Source organism: Rattus norvegicus, chromosome 10, assembly GCF_036323735.1.
Source record: "Rattus norvegicus strain BN/NHsdMcwi chromosome 10, GRCr8, whole genome shotgun sequence".
Taxonomy (NCBI): Eukaryota; Metazoa; Chordata; class Mammalia; order Rodentia; family Muridae; genus Rattus; species Rattus norvegicus.
In genome coordinates this window covers 18,715,001-18,737,102 of record NC_086028.1, presented here as the reverse complement: position 1 = coordinate 18,737,102, position 22,102 = coordinate 18,715,001, and the positions used below count along the sequence as shown (strand labels likewise).

The 22,102-nt window shown below is 43.8% G+C and overlaps 1 protein-coding gene and 1 long non-coding RNA gene across 8 annotated transcripts in view; one reads left to right on the top strand and one right to left on the bottom strand.

The window, feature by feature from the left end:
- Kcnip1 (potassium voltage-gated channel interacting protein 1) overlaps positions 1-13,377 on the top strand; it is a 369,300-nt gene extending 355,923 nt beyond the window's left edge. For all 5 annotated transcript variants that reach the window (NM_001261388.1, NM_001261387.1, NM_022929.3 and 2 more), the window contains 4 exons: positions 448-555; positions 8,874-8,978; positions 10,303-10,365; positions 12,525-13,377. In NM_001261388.1, the coding sequence (NP_001248317.1) occupies positions 448-555; positions 8,874-8,978; positions 10,303-10,365; positions 12,525-12,572 (324 nt within the window). In that variant the 3' untranslated portion in view covers positions 12,573-13,377. The remainder of the gene's footprint in view (positions 1-447; positions 556-8,873; positions 8,979-10,302; positions 10,366-12,524) is intronic.
- Positions 3,689-22,102, bottom strand: part of LOC120095244 (uncharacterized) — a 26,030-nt gene continuing 7,616 nt past the window's right edge. The window contains exons 3-4 of one of the 3 annotated variants that reach the window (XR_010055568.1): positions 19,342-19,526; positions 18,262-18,737 (exon numbers count right to left, since the gene is read on the bottom strand). This is a non-coding gene — a long non-coding RNA (uncharacterized LOC120095244). Of the gene's footprint in view, positions 11,493-18,261; positions 18,738-19,341; positions 19,527-21,596; positions 21,874-22,102 lie in introns of those variants that run through there. The other 2 variants (XR_005490613.2, XR_005490612.2) reach the window with 2 other exon arrangements.

Genomic DNA, 22,102 nt, shown 5'->3' with positions numbered 1-22,102 from the left:
TGGTTATTTATTATCAATTAACAGAAGAAGAAAATGAGGCAGAGAGTGAGTAGCATTTCCAAGATCAGAAAGAGAAAGAAAGTGGCCAGGGAGGCCTTGAACACAGGCAGTGTGTTTCCTCAGCCTGTGCTCATAGCTACTGGAATGTACAGTCCCTCAGACGTTAGCAACCATTGCAGCCTTGGATTAGGATCAACGAGGGAGGCTGAGTTCACACATACAGAGCTCAATTCATCCTCAGGGGCCATCAGAGACTGAGACAGTGTAGGTACAGGGAACGGAAGATAGGACTGGGCCTCCCCCAGGCTGGGACTGGACATTTCCATCTGGCTAACGAGAGGGTGTGGGAGGCGCCATTTTGTAAAAGCATCACGGTCCAATCTGGAAGTCAGGCTTCTCTCCACCCACGCAGTGGTTAACGTGAGGCCTGCCTTCTTCACTTCTTAGGACTTTGTGACTGCTCTGTCGATTTTACTGAGAGGAACGGTCCATGAAAAACTGAGGTGGACGTTTAATTTGTACGACATCAATAAAGACGGCTACATAAACAAAGAGGTAAGTGAGCATGAGATGAACACAGTGGAAGCACTGAAATCGAAAGCAACCCCAGACCCCGGAAAACACTGAGTGAAAGCGAGTCCGTCCCTAGCAGAGTGAGGAAGCCCACCGCTGATGTCCCCGCCCAGCCCCGCCCCTGTGCTCAGGAAGCTGTAAACCGCTCCTCACAAGCCCACACAGGTGCGATGGGCTGAGACTGTCTTTTGGGGAACCTGCATCTCCCCCTGAGTAGCAGCCTCCTCACATTAAAGCTCAGTATAAGCCTGGAAGGATGAAAGGAGCCCCCAGAAGAGAGCAGAGAGCTCTTCGAGACAGAGGTGACATGGGCCAAATCCCATTACCCACAACCCACTCTGCCTAATAAAATCAAGGAAGGGGACGATTTGGGGTGGTGGGCAATTGTCTTAAAAAACAACCATCACGGGGTTGGGGATTTAGCTCAGTGGTAGAGCGCTTGCCTAGGAAGTGCAAGGCCCTGGGTTCGGTCCCCAGCTCCGAAAAAAAGAACCAAAAAAAAAAAAAAAAGGAAAAAACAGAATATCAGACTCTTCGCCGCTTCTCTCAGAGCATTGGTGCATCACCCACCACGGGCTGTCACTCAAGACACCTGGATGTCTGCCGTGAGAGCCATAGGGGCTTGACAATAACATTTGGGCATCGTCTCGCTGAACTCTTGTATCTCAGACATGATGCCTGGAGCTGTGAAGATCACCTTCACCTCAGTACTGCAAGGCTCTCCTCATGTAGAGGGGGGAACTCACACCCAGGGTGTATGCACAGCCATGTTCCCTATTCATCCAGTCACGGGTGTTCAATGCAAATTTGAGGATTCATTCTGTTTCCTGGGTGCTGGAGAGAAAATGGCGAACAATCAGCCCAAGTCTGACTGTCATGGGGTAGTGAAGTGGGATGGACAATAACAGCAAAATGAAGAATGACAGGTTTTGGTAAGAGTCAGTGTCTTAGTTAGGGTTTTACTGCTGTGAACAGACACCATGACCAAGACAACTCTCAAGAGGACAACATTTAATTGGGGCTGGCTTACAGGTTCAGAGGTTCAGTCCATTATCATCAAGGTGGGAACATGGCAGCATCCAGGCAGGCATGGTGCAGGAGGAACTGAGAGTTCTACCTCTTTGTCTGAAGGCTGCTAGCAGAATACTGACTTCCAGCAGCTAGGACAAGGAGGGTCTTAAAGGCCACACCCACAGTGACACACCTACTCCAACAAGGCCACACCTTCTAACGGTGCCACTTCCTGGGCTGAGCACATACAAACCATCACAGTCGGCAAGGGGCTGTCTAAAACAGTATTGCCAACCAAGGGAAAGTCAGTCCCAAAGTCAGGAAAAGTGTCCCAGGAAGAAGGAACGGCCTCTAGTGGGGTTCTCAAAGAAGATAGGGTTCCACATGCCCTCCAAACGGAGAGGCTTGCTGATGGCTGCAGACTAGGAGGGTAGGGAAGAAAAAACGACAGGCTTCAGCCTGGACGGGGAAGACTGGGGTAGAGAGCCCTACCCGAGGTCCCACTGTACCTACTGGGAGCAGGGGTCTCAGGAAATACTAAATACCAAAGGCGGTTCGAAGTCAGCGGGAAAATTTGAGCAGCTCCCTGTCACTCAAAGAAACAAAATTCACATTAAAAACCCAGAAAAGTTTGAGCTCCCCGGATGATTTTCTGGTGACGTCTAACACAAACCTACAAAGCTGAGGTGCGAGTGACTTTCCCATATTTTTTGTAAGTCCAACAACACCTCGATTCTGAAACTTGAAATTTAGAAAAGGTCTTAGGGGAAGCACGACAACCACTATGAGCACAGATGCGAAAAGCCTATCAAAACATTAGCAAACCAAATCCATGAATACATTTAAAAAATACAGTATAATGTAAAAAAAAAAAGTATAGTATAAGCAAGGTTTTTCCAGGAAGGCAAGGTTGGTTTGACTCTCAAACATCCATGTCAGTCTCTCTATTTACACAACAAAAAGAAAAATGATATTGACTCAGTAAATGCAGAAAAGGCCCTTGATAAAACCACTACCCATTCACGGTAAAGTCTTTAACAGATGGAGACTAGAAGATCCTTTTTCTCAGCCTAGTATCTGATAACTGATTTTTAAGAATCCTACAGCCAATATCTGCTTAATAGTGAATACTGAATAATTTTCCCCAAGATCCAGAATGAAACAAGGCAACGAGGCAGGAAAAAAAAATAAATAAAGTTTTATCTGTAATAAGGTTGAATTCATAGAAGACAGTTCATAGAAATCTCAAAGAGTCTACAAAGGAATGCCAAAGAAAATACCAGAAAGAATCATGAACTTATTGATCCAGGTAGCCAGATATAACTTCTATTTTTTAAAAAGCAATATATGTGTGAGTATGTGTGTGTGTTATGCTTAAAATAATTCTACTTATGACACAAAATTTTTGATAAATTCAACAAAATTGATGTAAGATTTATGCATACAAAACCACAAAATACTGATGAAAATTAAGACCTAAATAAACAGATAAGCCGTGCTCTTCTGTGTGACTACCCAACAATGCTAAAATGGAGATTCTCGAAAACTCAGCTTGTAGATTCAGTCTCGTCTCAACCAAAATACCCAACAGACCCTTTATAGAAACTGATAAACTGATCTAAAATGTAAATGTAAACGCAAGAACCACAACAACCAAGATGAAGAAGGCAGAGGCGGAGTTACTCGTCCGGGAGTAACGTGAACGTGTAGTGATGAGCGCTGTGGTGACGTGGCGTTGTGGTAAGCACACAGCTTACCAGACCAAGATGAACAGTCCGAAGGGGGGCTGGACCTGAGGCTCACACAGCACTTGCCTAGCAAGAGTAAGACCCTAGGTGTGATCCCCTTCCATAAAAAAGACTTGTCCATATTGTCATCTCGAAAATGATGACTGAAGCCAAAGAGAATACAACGCTGTCTTGAACAAATGGTTCTAAGCCAACTCTGCATCCCTCTGAAAATAAACATGGACCTTCGCCTTCACGCCAAAAGCAAACGTTAACAGGAAGCAGATATGCGCATAAACTCAAATGCAAAAGCCATTGTGGTAAAGAATGCCTAGGAGAAACACCCTCACTAGTTCAGAGAAACAGCGAATATCTTAGGGCAAGTAAGAAGAGCTCATAAAAGAAAGTCTGACATTTCTCTTCATCAAGGTTACAATTTTCTGTTCTCAGAAGATGCCATGAAGAAAAGGGAAATGGGAGCCAGGATTGGAGAAATGGCTTGTAAATTGTTATTATATGACAGAAGACTGAGGTCCAAATACATTAGAAGTGCTCGTAATTTATAAGAAGATAAGCAAGTCTGTGAAAAATAGGTAGTGAGGGGCCACCAAGATGGCTCAGTAGGTAAAGGCACATGTTACCAAGCCTGACGAGCTGAGTTCAATCCCTGGAACCCACATGTTAGTAGGAAAACACTGACCCCTGACCCCTGACCCCTGACCTCTGCCTTCTACTCATGTACTGTGACACACATGTCCAAAAAACAAAAAAAAGTAATTAATGTTTTTAAAAACAATAATACAATAAAATCTTTAAAAGTTAGAATTTTTAAAGTTAAATAGATATGTCAGAAAATATTAGTAAGTGGACAATAGACTCAAGAAAAAATGGCTCCATACGTATATTGTTTAAGGAAATATAGATTTTTTTTAAAACTATAGCAAACAATAATTATGCATATACTACAGGGGCTGAAAATAAAAAGGCCAACAATTTCCAAGTGTAGGCAAGGATGCCCAAGAGTTAGAAACTCTTACACACTGCTCGTGGGAAACAATGTAACCCTTGCCGCTTAGGAAACATTTTAGCATCTTAAATAAGATTAGCATCCAACTGATGTATAACCCAGAAATGCCACCCTACATAGTCACCTAAAAGGAATGACAGTATGTAAACTCATAAATGCCTACAGGGGGCTTACATACTACCCCGATGCAAATAGCCCCCGACTGGGAAGCAGCCCAAACGTCTTTGAAGAGGACGACGATAAGCACATTGCATCTGATGGGTGCTCAGGAAGAGAGATAAATCACGGCCACATCAGTAATGGCACGGGCTCTGCGCCGTCCATCGTGCACGTTAGACAGAGACGGCTTCCACCTTCCTGCAGTATCATTCAGTTCACATCGAGTTCTATTGCATCAATGAAAACGTCTTGAGTGACTAACATTTCGTCAGCGGTGCTGGATGCCGGGGAGATTGGCGGACAATGTAGAAGCTTCTTGTGACAAGAATAACCCAGTTCCTTGGAGTGGAGGTGGCACAGTTCTGCACATTTACCAAAGTCTGTCAAGCAGGAGACTTAAAATATGTGAGCTTGCTGGAGTCAAATTTATACTCCAATAAGCCCTATTTTTTAAAGGGAGATCTCATTGTAACTTGGGAATACCTAAATGACAAGATGTGCTCAGAGTGTGTTGAATGAAAGAAAAAATTAAAACTGTGGCAAAGTATGTAAGAGAAAGAGAGCAGGAATCCGATCTCACTTAAAATATGTGTCACAAATTCTAAACAAAATGCCAGGGGGGGTTGGGGATTTAGCTCAGTGGTAGAGCGCTTGCCTAGGAAGCGCAAGGCCCTGGGTTCGGTCCCCAGCTCTGAAAAAAAAAAAAGAACCAAAATGCCAGGAAGTTAGACTCAGCACTCCAGTTAAAGGAGCGTGCATGACAAGGACCAGGTTTCTTGCAGAATTCAGTAGTGGAGAATATCTATTAAATAATTCATCCCATCCGTACATAAGCCACGTGATTCTAAAATCATATTCCGTAAGTTACTTTGGTCATTTTTTAAACTCCTAATTAAGTAGGAACAAAATTCATCTTGAGGATAATGGAATGTGTTGTAGCCTTCTACACAGCTTTTCACATCATGGTGACGTCTCTGAGACCCTCGGCTACAGCAGAGATGAAGACCATTGTGCCTCTATTGACCCACACCATCTGCCCACGCGTCTCAGACAAGAGGGACGGAAGCACACATCGGGGAAGCTAGGGCAGTCTTGGTTAATGACATGGGTTTCTTCTCTCTACTTATTGGTTTGCACCGAGGTCTCAAGCTCAAGCTGACTGGAACACACTGTGTAGCCCAGGCTGGCCTTGAATGCATGGTGATCCTCCTGCCTCAGCTACCTTAGTACTGGGATTACAAGGGAGAGGCTCCGTGTTTAGCAATGACATGATTTTATACTTAGTGGGGAAAGGATATGAGAGATTACTTAAACAATTAGAACTAAAGGTCATGTCCAGTGACTAACGCGCATGCAGAAATAAAATGGGAGAAGAAGGGTCACAGGTAGGTCGGGGTAACTGAGGAGGAAGCGGAGAACCAATCCGTGACTCCATTCATAACGGGAGCATGAGGAGATGTGAATAGTGAAGCAGATGACTCCAAGGAAACTGGTTTTTTTGCTCTACTATTTTAGCAGTAGATGAATGAATCTTCTGAATGCCACAGTTGTAAGTCAATCGTAGACACACAGGTGACTTCTAGCTACGACAAAAAAAAAAAAAAAAAAACACCTAGGAATATGGCACTCGAGCCAAGAAGCAGCACGGCTCCATGTTCTCTGGTTCAGTTCCTGCCTCCGGGCTCCTCCTGCCTTGAGTTCCTGCCCTGGCTTCCTTTCATGATGCACAGTAAGCTATAAGATGAGATGAAGCCTTTGCCTCCCTCCCCCCACAAAAAGAGAAGTAGGTGTCGCATCTAAACTTAGAGGAAAGCATAAAATTAAAACACAAAGAAAAGTATTGGTGACGTAACTGTAGATATTTTTAAATTCTTCACCTCAAAGAAATGCCGTAGCCAAATCAGGCGACACAGCTGTTAAAACATCTGCAGCCCACAGAAACTCCTGGACACTGGCTAACACCTGCTTCACTCGCCTTCGGGTTTCCTCAGAATCGTAGCCAGCACATGTGGTGCACATTTTCAGATGCCTCATAAATTAATTTATGCATCTCCAAAGTACATAAAGAGTTCTCACAATCAAATTAAAATTAAACACGATGAACAGAGTAGATATGCAAGTAAATCGTGAAAAAGCAGTAAGACGTGGGTGGTCGCTGTGTACACTAAACGCTCACAAGAAATGGATGCTAGTATATTAACAGGGAATTCCTATCAGATCACCGAGACTTTAAATTTCTAAATTTTTATCTTTAATTGTGTTTGAATGTATGGGGTGGGGGTTACCCAGTACCCTCAAAGTCCAGTAGAGGGCGCCAGACCCCATAGAGCTGGAGTTACGGGCAGTTGTGAGCCACCCAACCTGGTGCTAGGGATAGAGCCCTACATGCTTAACCACTGAGCCATCTTTCCAGCCCAGATTTCCAAACCCGTTAAATAGAAGATGATCACTTAAAATCAAAGAAGACTAACAAGTGTATATGATTTCATGTGTTTAAAAATCATGTTATAGCAGGGTGGTGGCGCACACCTTTAATCCCAGCACTCGGGAGGCAAAGGCAGGTGGATCTGTAAGTTTGAGGTCAGCCTGGGCTACAGAGCAAATTCCAGGATAGCCAGAGCTACACACAGAAACCTTGTCTCAGACAAAAAAATAAAAAAAATAAAAAAATAAAAAAAACACCAAAATATCATTTTATAAAGCACTTTTTATAGTATTCCATCAATTTTATAATCAACTAAGTTCTTAGATCCATGCTTCCATGTATGATATTCTAAGATAAAATATTCAAATACCACTTTACAAAACATTGAAAGAGAGGAACCTCCGACGGGATTTCTGCCTCTTGGTCTTCAGCCTTGGTTCAGCACATGTTCCCATCACATCACTGAATAATCTTACTAACTACTGCCTTTTTATGATGGGCAAAGTGGACCAAATTATCCCCATTTATGTCTCTCAGACATCGTTAGATGGCAGAATTAATGGGGGGGGGGTGGATAAGTGTGCGAAGTCATTTTCTAAGGCCTCTTCCTGGTTATTATCTGGGACATTCTTATCAAACTTCCCGGCAATGAGACTCCCAAGCACTCAAAGTTACTTTTCTGTCTGTTCTTGGATAAAAATGGTCTCAAGCAGAAAAGCACACAATGGCCACACGGGTGTGAAAGGCTGGCACAGGGCATCTTTTGAGATGAACAGCTGGGTACAAACCCATTTCCTGTTCTATATGTTGGGAGTGTCCTGGAGAAAGGACCCTTGGTGGCACCCAGACCCTTCTTTCTAAGCATCTTTCTCCAGTCTTCTTGGAGAGCTGTTTGTCTTGGGACGGAGAAAGGAGAAATAGAAACTAAACTTGAATCCTGGTTGAGGCAGATTAAATGGCTGCAAGCATCAACCTAAAGGAGTTTTAATATGACAAAGCTAGAAGGATTTAATCAACAAAATAAAACATGGTAGTGTTGTGTCATCACCAACAAAATATAATAGATATTCAAAAGAACCATGTAAGTACTTAAATGAAGAGACCTCTGGCTTAGAGAAGTATTCCAGTAAGTCTACGGTTATTAATAACCTACATAAAGAAAGACTCAAGTGCCCTGCGGATATTAGCTGCTGTTTGCTCCTTTCTCCTAATTTGGAACAGCAAACAGAATCTGACAATACATTTTTTTTTTCGGAGCTGGGGACCGAACCCAGGGCCTTGCCCTTGCTAGGCAAGCGCTCTACCACTGAGCTAAATCCCCAACCCCCGAGAATACATTTTAAATCTCTGATCAAAAACATTAACTTTTTTTTTAAAGGAATATAGAATTTTCACTAGACAAATAGCATAGTGATCTGTGTTGCTCCCAAGCTGTTGACTAACAAATCAGAGAGTTGACACACAACCCCTTCCTCAAGTAACCACCAGTCCCAAGACAGCCATGTAAGTTTTCTGTAAGTCTAAAATTATTAATTGCAACTTCAGAGAAAACCCCAGTGTCCTATGGGTACTCCTTACACTGGTGACTTTTTTCCTAACCTAAAATGACAATAGGGTCTATGAAGGTGTGTGTAAGGCTAGTCTAAAACATTTGTTTACCTCTAACTCAGAAGAATGCTTCATTGTCTCAGTCTGCAAATGGGGAATCCAATGTCATCCCTCCCCAAGGACAAAGCAAGAAGAGGATGTTCCTGCCCAAGATGTCTGAAGACAGAGTAGATGTCCCCACTTGCTCTTGGGGAGAGAGTTTCATCTTGTCCCTTAACTTCCATTCATCCCCTTCAAAGGCCCTTGTAATCCCTCTTTTTAGCAAGAGGAGCCCTAAGCAAATCGTAAATTCAAGATATGACCTCACAGTCCCAACAGTACGCCCCTCTGTGTCCTCTTCCAGGAGATGATGGACATAGTGAAAGCCATCTATGACATGATGGGGAAATACACCTATCCTGTGCTCAAAGAGGACACTCCCAGGCAGCACGTGGACGTCTTCTTCCAGGTACGTATGCGCCTGTGCACGGGCTTATCCTGACCGGCCAGGACATGCTCCTGAGAAGCAGGCCAGTGTCACAGAAGAGAACAGGGGTTTGTCATCATTAACCATGATGGTGAATCTTGTAAAAATCTTTTCAAGGGCTGGATGGAAAGAGAAGACTGCATCTGTATACTTATTGAGAAAGTTTGTCTGGGCTGCAGAGGGGAATACAATTGGAAACTTGGGTAAAGCTAGACAGCAAGATCCTTAAGTGAGAGGGTTCAGACTTGATCTAGTAAAGGATGGGTGGCTGCTGCTGCTGACTGAGTGGGGAAGTGGCACCCTCATAGCTGCACTTAATATTTTTTTAAAAAGGAAAAAGTCTAGCAACAGGGAGAACCAAAGCATGTCAGAGCTCACTCCAACCCAAGCCTCCCACTTTGCACCTAGGAAAACAGAAATCTCTTTCTGATATCTTGAAAGTTTGCACAGAAAATCTGCACAGAGATGGGCCAGAACCTGGTGTTCCCAGCAGGAAATGTGCAGAACTCATGTGTTAGTTTGGAAATAGTTTGGGCATACGAAGTCTGCTCTTCAGTGTGGCAATGGTTAAGGTCATGGAATCCTCAACGGGTGAGGCCTGAGTGGAGGTGACTGGGCCCTGTGGAGCATTACCTCAGAGCCCTGTAGTTGTCGTGAGTCTGAGTTGAATGAGCAAATCTGGCCTTTCCTCATTCTCTGGCTTCCTGTTCCATTGTGTGACCTCTTCGACATGTGCCCACTATGAAGATGTCATCCCCCGTGAGGCCCTCACTAGAGAGGAGCCAGTGTTGTGCTCTTAGACCATAACAACAGTGGTTCTCAACCTGTGTGCCGTGACCACACTGGCAGACCTCTATCTCCAAAATATTTACATTATGATTTATAACAGTAGAATATTAAAGTTGTAAAGTAGCAACAAAAATAACCTTATGATTGAGGGTCACTGCAACGTGAGAAACTATTAAAGGGTTGCAGCGTTAGGAAGGTTGAGAACCACTGCTCTAGAACAACAAGATATATAAACCTCTTTTCTTTATAGAGTACCAAACCTCAGTTATTCTGATGTAATAACAGAAATAGACCACTACATCTTGAATGTCAGCATAGCAATAATGCAGCAATCATTAATAATGATGTAAGTGTTGAGACGAATTTTTTGATGTATGGAAGCCCATAAGGACCATAATACTATAACCAGGAATCAACTGACTCGCAAAAGACCATCCTAACTCTGGGGTTAACACAGAGAGAATTCTGAAATGTGAAATGCTAGGTTCTTTAAAGACCTCTCTATTGTACCTTTCAGAAAATGGATAAAAATAAAGATGGCATTGTAACGTTAGACGAATTTCTCGAGTCCTGTCAGGAGGTAAGGAGAGATCTCGGGACACAACAGTTCCAGAGAAGGGAATCTGGGGAGTTGGGACTGTAGAGGGGGAGGATCTGAAATCTGCACACACCTACAACCCCTGGACTCAAGCCTAACACCTCCACGCTCTGGCCTGGTCTACTCAGCACAGGACGGAGCAGAACCACAGGTCTGGGAGATGCGATGGCCCAGCAAGTCGTCATGCATTACACTTGCTGAATAGGTGGCCCAGTCCTCTTTGCTTCCTGTGTACCTGTTCCTCAGATACAGAGGAAGAGCTGCAAGACCTTTAACGATTCTCAATCCAGTGTGTATAAAACTGCCTGAAGCTCCCCAAAAGTGTGTGTTTAAACTACAACCCCAGATACTCCAGAAGAGTCTAGAAAGTGTCATAATTCAAAGGCCCAGGACCAAGGCAGCTAGAACTGGCTTATGCAAACCAGACTCCTTGAAGCTCCTATTAAAAGACAGGCAGGGCCCACCAAGGTCCAAGGTCAGGCTAGCTTTGGGCACATTGCTCTGGAGACACCGCTGTTCCTTGGCCCATGCTTTGGTGGTGCCCTCCCTGCCAAGCCCTGAACTGGAAATAGACCCCTTCTACTCACAAGGTTTATACTCTACCTCATTCCACAAAAGCTCCTGGAAATCTGCAATGCTGGGAAGTGGAAGAGACCGTGTTAGCACACAGAGAGCTTCAGCCACATGAAAACCCTCCAGGTGGATGTCCCATATCCTGGTGTTCCAGATAGTTAACAACTAGGACGAGTTCGAGTCTGGCCTCTTGGAACTGACTTTTGCCACTGTCCTAGAGTGTCGCAGCTCAGCTTGACAGATCGTTGGGTAGTCTGAGAATCCCAAGTAAGTTCCGAGGCAGCCAGGAGGAAGCATGTTGAGGCAGAGGGTGAAACTGAGCCAGCAGCTTTGCCAGTGGAGTGAGAGATACTTTAATATTTAGTCACTGTGACAGGCTACGCAGACGTGTCGGTCATGCCCATTTCGGTAGGAGAAAACCGAGGCACTTCGGTGTTCAGAGGCGTGGTTAGTGCGGCAGTGAGTGACGGATGGACTTTAAACTCTATCCTGCTCATGTTCAACATCACATCCCTCGGAAATGCTCTTTCTTGGGTCTGCAGGTGAGAGAGGCTTTCAGGTCAGCTTTCACGGCTACTCCTTCCAGAGCTATTTCTTTATTTCACCATCTCACAAGAGGTGGATGTTAAACTCAACCCCCACTTTATACACAGGGAAACTGAGGCACAGCAAGGCTAAGTAACACGGACGGAAAGAGGCCTGGGCTGGAGCGTAAGCTGCCTAACTCCAGAACACACAGCAACTTATGAAGACTCAAGAACATTGTCTGTCTTGGTTTTCTCTACCAAAAGTCTGCTTTCTCAATTTTAAATTCAGTGGGACACACACACACACACACACACACACACACACACACAGAGAGAGAGACAGAGATCATTTCTTTGAATACTACTTTAACAAATTTTCATATTTTCACTATATTTTAATTCAAAATGTAGAAGTATCTAGAAATTTAAGAACTTTGCACCTTTAATATTCATACATTAGAAAGTCATGTGGTGTACACCTTTAATCTCAGCACGCAGGAGGCAGACACGGTCAGATCTCCAAGTTTGAGGCCAGCCTGGTCTACAGAGTTCTAGGACATCCAGGGCTGCACAGAGAAACTCTGGCTCAAACACACTTTAAATAGTATATGATAGAAAACAGAAAACACAGACAAGTGCTAAAATGAGCAAAACCATTCATTCCTTTGAGGAAGATTAGTAAAATTGATGTGTGCTTACCAACACAGAGTAAAAAAGAGAAAAAAAATTAAGCACTCAAATTGCTGGTATCGGAAGTAAAAATAATGATATCAGTTTTACCAATATTAAAAGATGATTATTCTTCAACAAATTGAACAGTTCACATAAGATGTACAGATTCCCTGTAAGACACAACTTACTTAAACGAATACACAGAGAAAGCAAAAGTGTAAGTTGTCCTACATCTCAAAAGCTTTGAGCTGTAATTTACTACTTTACTCCAGAGAAAATGACAGGCTTGAACAGCTTTCGTGGTGTGTTCTTCCATATGTCAGGGAGAAGCAATACTAACCATCTTCTCTCCCACTCCTCTCTCCCCAGGATGACAACATCATGAGGTCTCTACAGCTGTTCCAAAATGTCATGTAACTGAGGACACTGGCCATCCTGCTCTCAGAGACACTGAAAAACACCTCAATGCCCTGATCTGCCCTTGTTCCAGTTTTACACATCAACTCTCGGGACAGAAATACCTTTTACACTTTGGAAGAATTCTCTGCTGAAGACTTTCTACAAAACCTGGCACCGCGTGGCTCAGTCTCTGATTGCCAACTCTTCCTCCCTCCTCCTCTTGAGAGGGACGAGCTGAAATCCGAAGTTTGTTTTGGAAGCATGCCCATCTCTCCATGCTGCTGCTGCCCTGTGGAAGGCCCCTCTGCTTGAGCTTAAACAGTAGTGCACAGTTTTCTGCGTATACAGATCCCCAACTCACTGCCTCTAAGTCAGGCAGACCCTGATCAATCTGAACCAAATGTGCACCATCCTCCGATGGCCTCCCAAGCCAATGTGCCTGCTTCTCTTCCTCTGGTGGGAAGAAAGAACGCTCTACAGAGCACTTAGAGCTTACCATGAAAATACTGGGAGAGGCAGCAACTAACATATGTAGAATAGGACTGAATTATTAAGCATGGTGGTATCAGATGATGCAAACAGCCCATGTCATTTTTTTTCCAGAGGTAGGGACTAATAATTCTCCCACACTAGCACCTACGATCATAGAACAAGTCTTTTAACACATCCAGGAGGGAAACCGCTGCCCAGTGGTCTATCCCTTCTCTCCATCCCCTGCTCAAGCCCAGCACTGCATGTCTCTCCCGGAAGGTCCAGAATGCCTGTGAAATGCTGTAACTTTTATACCCTGTTATAATCAATAAACAGAACTATTTCGTACACATTTCTTCAGTGACTCCATGGCTCAGGAGAGGCAAGACGTGACAAGGGGTGTGGTTAGTCCATCCGTTTGGCCTTGGGTTACTAGTACTTTCTTAGGGCCACATGCCTTCACCCTTAAACCATCCTCAGTACTATCCAATTCAAATGCAGACGCTGTCTGTGACCGTGTGCTAATGCAGCTCTAAGACCCCGCCTTTCACAAAACCTTCTTTCTAATGGGATTGCTCCTCCCAAGACTCCAATATGGAAATTCCAGAGCCCCATATGGTGCAAGGAGAGATACAGAGCCCAGGCCTCTCTGCTGATGGCGTAGAATCCAGAGATAGATCAAGTAACTCCGTCTTAGAACCATAAAAGGACCACTTGAGCACAATGCCGTGTATCATAGTTTTCCAATGTTATCACATTAAATATCTTCTAACACATTAAAAAAATTCTCTAACAAAGCGCTTCCTGGAAAAGGTTTGTGGAAGCACTATTATCTGTCAAGGGCTGTATTACATGTTTTATAAACACTCTCTTTTTTTCATGCTCATGGTAGAACATTCCAGAAGGTCGACTCTTGGTTTTATTTATGAGGGCCCTGAAGCTCAGAGGGGTAAGGGGACCTCCTCCATATAGCGCCCCCCACTCTGTAAGAGAATTCCCCTTGATCCAAGAAACAGAGAGCATTTCCATAAATCTCAGCCACTTTTAGTCAGTTAAGAGTGTGTTCTGATTTCTTCTGTGTTGGTGGGACCCTGAACATCAGGCTACTTTATAGCTCTCCAAGGGACACCGGTGTGCACTTAAGGTTGAGAAGCCTGACTCTAGGACAAAGGAAGGGCTAGTACCTTTATCCCTATGTTAGCCAGACCAAAGTAAGAAGCTAAAATGAGCCCTGGGTCCCCTTGGGATGTTCAGACAAAAATAAACTAGAATGGGAAAATTTAAAATATTCTTCAGATTATCAGACCAAAGGAAGAAGCTGTCCTGGGTTAGTGACAACAAGGACACTGGTCCTGTCTCAAGCTCGTCTTCCTGAATCACCCAAAATAGTCACCACTTGCCAGTCAATTGTGGAGTAGATGCTGTGGCTCCCCTATTCATACACCCGTCCCCTCAGCACCCGCCATCACTGTGCAGGTGGCCTCAGTTGCTACCAACTGCAAGCACAGTCTTGGGGGGCGAGGGGAATCCCTGGTACAGATTTACTCTGGTTATGAAAGTTCCACTCTGCCTTTGGGCAGAGCAGGGTAGAATGAGTAGGTCATCGGAGTATCTGTAATAAGAGCACCCAACCTCACATCCTTCCCCTCTCAGTAAGGGATCTTGGAAGTCTCTTCTGTCTCCTAGCATCCTCAGCACTGCCCTCAATTTCCCACAGTAGTAACCTACAATCAATCAGATAGATATGTCTCTGGCTTTCATGAGCCTTATATTCTAGTGGGAGGAAGCAAATAACAAAACTGTTTTCAACGAGGACAATAAGGGTGTGCCGTGAGAGAGGCAAGGGTAGACACTTTATACAGGGTAGTCAATGACACAACTCTGAAGAGAGACAGCTCAGCTTCGTGTTACTTCCAGATAAGAAATTCTCTATGCATCTATTTCAAGTCTTGCTACGATGTGGACATCTCCTGAATGTACCCTGACGCACACCAAATAACCCTATGCTGGGACTGTGGTCTTGTTACTGAAGTGCTATGTGGTGTTAGAGCCTTTAAGACTGGGAAGCTGTACAAGATAACCAGGCACTAGCTGTGCTCTTGGAAGGAATTTATGGACTTCTCATAGGACCTCAGTTGCCAAGATTGGTCTGTTATAAAAGAGAAAACGTGTCTGCTCCCCTGTCCTCTGGCTTCTTACTGTCTGATCTTTGTCTTGCAATGTCTTGCTATGTCTTACTACGTGATCTTTCCCATCCTGATGCCCTCTGCCATTGGAGACTCACTATAGAAAGTGAACCAAAGGAGCTATCCGGCTTGGTACCTACAGCCTTCGAAACTGTAACCTTAAAAACCCCTTTTCTGTAGGAAGGAGCTAGCCTCCAAGAGTTTGTTACAGTAACAGAGTGTGCCAACAAAAGCTCCTTCACAGCCCTGTCGTCCTAGGAATCTGCTTTGGAGATGAAACGATGGTCCCTAGAAACGTTTAGGTACCTGCTAACCTAGCAGGAAGTAGGCTTGGCCAACCTCCAATGTCCACACCAGTTTTATTCCTGGAGAAGCTGAAGCTCTATTCTGGCTTTAACGACATGGGAACACCAGGAGGAGTTGGAAAGCAGCTACCATGAAAGCTACTAGTAAAACCAGCCATTAAAAAGTCCATGAGTCCTAACCAAATCATTCTTCCTCTATGGGAAATAAAGCCAAGAATTTGTGTTAAGACAGCCATATGGTTTCTCGGAGAAGCTCAAATGAGATGTCCTTCCACATCAAGACAAGAATCAACTCAACAGCAGATCAAAACAAGCTCTGTGCTCTAGTCTAAAACTCGGAGTCGAGGACACTCTGATGGCAGCCAAGCCACTGGGTGGGACTTTAAAGACCCATAAAATGCTTGAGAGATGGCTACACTCCAATTCTGTGAATGAAGTACACAGAAGTATGCCAAGCCAAACGACTGTTACCTCCCATATTCCTGGCTGCAAGGAATGGCTTGGGAATAGACTTAAAAGAGGAAGCAATTTTAATACCAACAGTGTTAGGGCTTTTGAGCACAATAATGCAATAAAGTTCATTTTTCTGCAGGACAATGTAAAATGCACAATCCACACTTATCTATTTTATGGTCTGCAAGGTCAACACATGTCACAGACATAAAGGCAGAGAGATGATGAGTAGACTGTTTTTCTCTTGTTTGTTTGTTTGTTTGTTTTGTATTTCTATGTGTCCTCTGGCTAGCCTAGAACTTGTTATGAGTCTGGTTTGGCCTCAAACATACAGAGAAGATCCACCTGCCTCCCACATACAGAGTGAACCACCACACTCTGTGAGGAGTACACTCTTGATATCACTGAATTGTTACCTCTGGCTTCATCTGAAGCTATGTGAGGTTCTCGTGTTTTAGGAAACATGCATCAACAAATACCAATGACTTCCTTTTTCATTGCTTTAGGAAGTTTGCTTGGATCTTCTGTGATTCACATCTTGGCATATGCCATGTGTAAAGTTTAGTTTTTTGTTTGTTTTTTTTTTTTCTTTTCTTTTCTTTTCTTTTCTTTTTTTTTTTTTGGGAGCTGGGGACCAAATCCAGGCCTTGCGCTTCCTAGCCTAGCGCTCTACCACTGAGCTAAATCCCCAACCCCGTAAAGTTTAGTTTTAATTGTCAATGCAATACAATCTAGGGTAACCTGAAAAAGAATCTCAGTGAGTTAGCTTGTAGATCAGGTTGGTCTATGGGCTGGTCTACTTACGGGGGATTATCCTGATTGCATTGAGATGGAAAAACCTATTCACTATGAGCGGCGATATTCCCTAAGCAGGCAATCTTGAACTACATAGGAATGAAGACAGAGAGATGAACGTGAGCCTGAATATGTTCCTTGCTCTCAGATCATGGATATAAACTGACCAGCTCCCTCAAACTTCTGCTGCTATGCCGTCCCTGCTATGATGGACTATAAGCTGGACCTGTGTGCTAAAATAAACTCCTTTCTTCCTAAGTTTCTTTCCTCAGGGTATTTTGTCACAGCACCTAGAAAAGAAGAAACTAGGACATCGTTTTACTACTTCATATAACACATGAGACAACAGAAACTCACAAGTAACACAGTAGGGTGGAAGTCAAGTTGGGCAAGAAAGCTTAGTGCTACATCTACACCATTCTGCTGTCTACTTTGAGCTCAGATTATAAAAGGACAAGTCACTTACTGAATAGTTACTGCGTGCTAAATAGTTCACCTCCGAAGTTCACACCACTCTACCCTCATCACCTTGGGGTTGGCTGTGTACCTGTCTCTGTTGAATAATAAGGAAGCTGTGGCAAAGAGGTTACATAAGCCATGTGTAAACGTAACAGAGGTTCCACACATAGCGGTATGATCAAATAACCATTAAGTGGAAAAGGAATGATTTTAATTCAGAACTTTGCCTCATTCTTAAGCACTAGCCCAGGAACTATCAAGTTCAACGTATACAGGAAGTCAAGCAGATTAACAAAAAGTGAAGAACACAGCAGAGAACACAGGACTCAGTATAAAAGAAACAAGACACTGACCAAGAGACGGCCGCCATTTTGGGATAGAGATCCGATGCTATCAGACCGAACCATTTTCAAAAGAAAGCTGAAAATCGGGACCTGTAAATAAAATCTGCCCGTTTTTATATGGATGCTAACCATGTGTTAATAGACTATGCAGAGCAAACTAAACAAACCTAGAAGTTGAACTTGGTGCAAAGTCTACACTAAATCCTGTTAGTGCTTTTCCCCAGAAACAAATGACTGTGATCTACCAAGATGCTACAGGATGATCGTCAGCCCCTGAGAAAGAGTAACATATGCCAGGAACTTTATAACTTATTACCATGCTGTGGTATACAATCTTTATGGTCAATTGGACAGGATTTAGGAATCATCTAAGAAATAAAGCTCTACATATGTCATCTCTGGGGGCATTTCCAGAAAGTTTTAAATGGATAGTGAAGTCCCACTCTAAGTGTGGGTGCATCTTCCCATGGGATGGGTTCCCAGACTGGATGAGACCGCGGTGGGCAGAGTCCCAACATTCATCACTCTTACTTCCGGAGTACAGATCCAATATGGCCGACATTCTCACCCACCCGCTACCACATCGTCCCAGCCATAATGGACTGAGTCCCCTCTCCTTCTCCAAGTTATTTTTTGTCAGTGTTTCCTCACAGCAACAGAAATAAAACGTGAACAGCGAGCATTAAAATGCAAACAAGCTATGGAAGCAGCTTTAATTGGTAAGCCGGGCCATAAGAATGGTGCCCCGGGGACAAGACCATACCCGTGAAAGCTTTTGAAGGGGTAAATTCATTTTGAAAGAGAGACCTTAAGCCGAGAATGCCACCTGAAAGGGTCTCATATTTAAAGCAGCTACCTCGGCAATCATTTCTGAGACTGTGCCTCGGAAGCTCACAGAGGCCCTTGTATCTACAGTGCAAGGAGGCCAGGCCCCACCTCGTGCTGACAGCGGCAGGATGCAACAGAACCATCTACGTGGCACTAGCTTTGCAGATGTGAGCCAAGCAAACGTGAGAAGTCGTGAAGGCTGACACCGAGGTTCTAGAAAACTGCATGGTCCTGTCTCACGCAAGGAAGCCTTGAAAGGCGTCTGAGTGGAGCTGGGAAGGTGAACCACAACACTCAATGGAGACTTCAAAACGTCGAAGACGGCAGACCATGGAGCAACCACTGAGGAAAGATGCAGGCATAGGGTGGAACAAGGCCATGTTTGCTGCAGGGCAAGGCTACCCAAAGCTATTGGAGCCCAGGTGGTTCCACCTTGAGCCGACTGCCCTGCTGGGTTTGGATCTTGCTTTGTCTCGATTTTCCTTTATTCCCCCACTCCTCCCTTTTAGAATGGAAATGTTAGATGGGAATACTTACTCTACAGCGTTCTAGCCCAAAAGTACATAAGTTACCTTTCCATTGTAGTTAAGAGTTTGTCTTACGTCTCAGAAGAAACGCTGGACTCTTGAACAATGTTAATAATGTCGAGTGTGGAGGCTTTGAGTTTAATGAATTTTTCATTGTTCTATGAAAATGAGGCTTTGGGAACGGGATGCTAGTATTTAAAGTGATGTGTCTATGTGTCTAGCTCACAAAGAGTGCAGTAGTGACTGTCAGTCTTCATTATAAACTTGAATAAACTTTAAATTACCTAGGAAATTACATGTCTCTGCAGTCACTTCTAACTGTGCAAAGAGGCTCCACCCTGAATGTGAGTGGCATTGCCCCATGGATCGAGATTCCCCAGTCTGAATAAAAGGGAAGGTTAATAAGTACCAGCACTCACCTGCTCTGCCTCCTGAGTGCAGACACAGTGTAGCCAGCTTCCTCACTCTACTGCCATGCCTTCCCGCCATGATGAACAGTTTCCTTTTTTAGAATAGGAGTGAAATGCAGCCTCCCTTGAGTTGTTTTTGTCACTTATTAAGTCACCCACCAAGCGGCAAGTGTGAACACAACTAGAGAAGTTGTCTAGAATCAGAAGGCATCAATAAATTGTAGTTAGGGATTATGATGGAGGCTGCAAAAACACAGTGTAGATGGGTCACCAATTCAGGTGGATGCTGGGCTCCCTGGAGAAGCTAGTGCTCCCCTGCTCCCATCGCCAACCTTTCCCGAGGTTTCAACTGCATGTAAGGGTAACCACAGAGGCAACCCCTTTTACTCATATCACTCTTCTCTGATAGCAGCTAATTTCCTCCCAACACCTGGCAAAAATACACCTAAAGAAAAAAAGGACTTATTTGGGAGTTTGTGAAAAGTTACTAATCAAAAGATTGTTAATGGGATACACCCCATGACGGTGAGGAAGGGAGATTCTTAGCGCCTTGGTGGATCAAGATGAGAGAAAGGGGGAATGCAGGAGCCTAGCATTCATTCTCTCTCTCTCTCTCTCTCTCTCTCTCTCTCTCTCTCCCTCCCTTCCTCCCTCCCTCCCTCTCCTTATCTCCTTCCCTCTCCCCCCCTCTCTTCTCTATCTCTTCTCTCTCTCTTTTCTCTCTCTTTTCTCTCTCTCTCTCTCTCTCTCTCTCTCTCTCTCTCTCTCTCGTGCCTTCCATATTCAAGGTGTTTCTTCCTCAGTGAAGCTCCTTCTGGAAACACCCTCATAGACACAATCAGAAGTGTGTCCTCTCTGGGCGGTGGTGGCACACACCTTTAAACCAAGCACTCATGAGGCAGAGGCAGGTGAATCTGAGTTGGAGGCCAACCTGGTCTACAGAGCACGTTCAAAGACAGCCAGGGCTACTCAGAGAGAAACCCTGTCTTGAAGGAAAAACAAAAACACTGTCTTCAGGGTGATTTGAAATCCAATCCCACTAAAGATAAAGGCGAATCATCCTAACATAACTGGATCATGCTGCGTTTCTTCCTGTGCCTTGCTTCCTGCAGTTGACGTCCTTCTTATCCATCTATTGATATATTACCAGAAATGACAGGAATAACTGGGCTGTTGGGTTATATCTCTCTGTTCGTGAGACTGAATAACATTACTCTGTATGTGTGTGCACACACACACACACACTCGCACACACGTGCATAGTGCACTGTCTTTAGCCATCTGTCCTGATGATCACATACATTGATTACACATCTTAGCTATTGTGAACACCACTGCAGTGAACATGGTGGTACAGGTGTCTCCTCAGATATTAATCTCACTTCCTCCGTAAATGCAGCCGTCAGTAAAACTGTTGGAGTTTACCATGATTTATTTTTTTATATCATTGAGGAAACTCTATACTGTTTCCTATAGTGGTAGCATTAACTTAACGCTTGCCAACAGTGTGTAAGGGCTCCCCTTTCTATTCTTTTCCTCAGTACTTCCTATAGTTGCCTTTTTTATTATGGCCGTTCTAACAGGTTTAATGTGATGTCTCATTGTGATTTTGATTTGCAGTTGCCTTATGATTAGTGATGAGGAACGCCTTTAAGATACCCATTAGTCATCTCTTTGTTTGTTTGTTCGTTTGCTGTAAAAGAGACAGGGTCAGGGCTGGGGATTTAGCTCAGTAGTAGAGCGCTTGCCTAGGAAGCGCAAGGCCCTGGGTTCGGTCCCCAGCTCCGAAAAAAAAAAAGAACCAAAAAAAAAAAAAAAAAAAGAGACAGGGTCTTACAAAGTGGCCCTGGCTGTCCTGGAACTTGTTCTGTAGACCAGGCTGGCCTCAAATTCACAGAGATCCATCTGCCTCTACCTCGAGTGCTGGAATTAAAGGCATGGGCTCCTATGCCCAACTCCCATCATTCACTTGTATATTTTTAAAATAATACCCACTCGGTTGTTTGTCCACTTCTAAGTGGGTTGCTTGGTAGGTTTTTTTTCTTTTGGGTTGCTTGAATTCCTTATATTTTTTGTACACCACTCCTTATCAAATATGTAGTTTTTAAACTTTTTTTCAATTATATAAGCTTCCTTTCACTTTATTATTTCCTTTGATATTCAAGTGACTGTAGCTTGATGAGATTCCCTTACATAGTTTTGATTTTTTTTAAACCGGGCTATCAGGTTATATTTAAATAATAATGACTAATTCCACACCAAGAAACTTTTCTCTGCTCTCTTTTAACAGTTTCAATTTTAGGTTTTACACTTAAATTTTAGTCAATTATAAACTGACTTTGCATGTTTGAAATAGGAATTAGATTTGGTTATTTTGTGTGACCACATGTTTTCCCAATGTTTTTCCCTGAACCGTTGAGAAACCACCATGCTTTCTTGGAACTTAAGTTGAAGATCAACCAGCCATACACTCCGTCAGTACAGGAAGAAGGAACTTTGTTTTATAATGGATAGAGCTTCAGTTTCACAGTTCAGAAGGTTCTGAAAGACAGTGGCATAGCTCTGTAAATGAACTTAACGCCATTGAACTATGTCCTTAAAGAGAATAAGAGCCCAGTGTGGCATACACCTGTGTGGGAGCTACCTAGGAAGGTGAGGCAGGAGGATAGCTTAAACCTGAGCAGAAAGCCAGTCAGCCTAGCAGGAGTCCAGCTGAGGTAAGGTCAATGGGTAACTCGGTGAATGCACATTATGATATCTGTGAGCTACT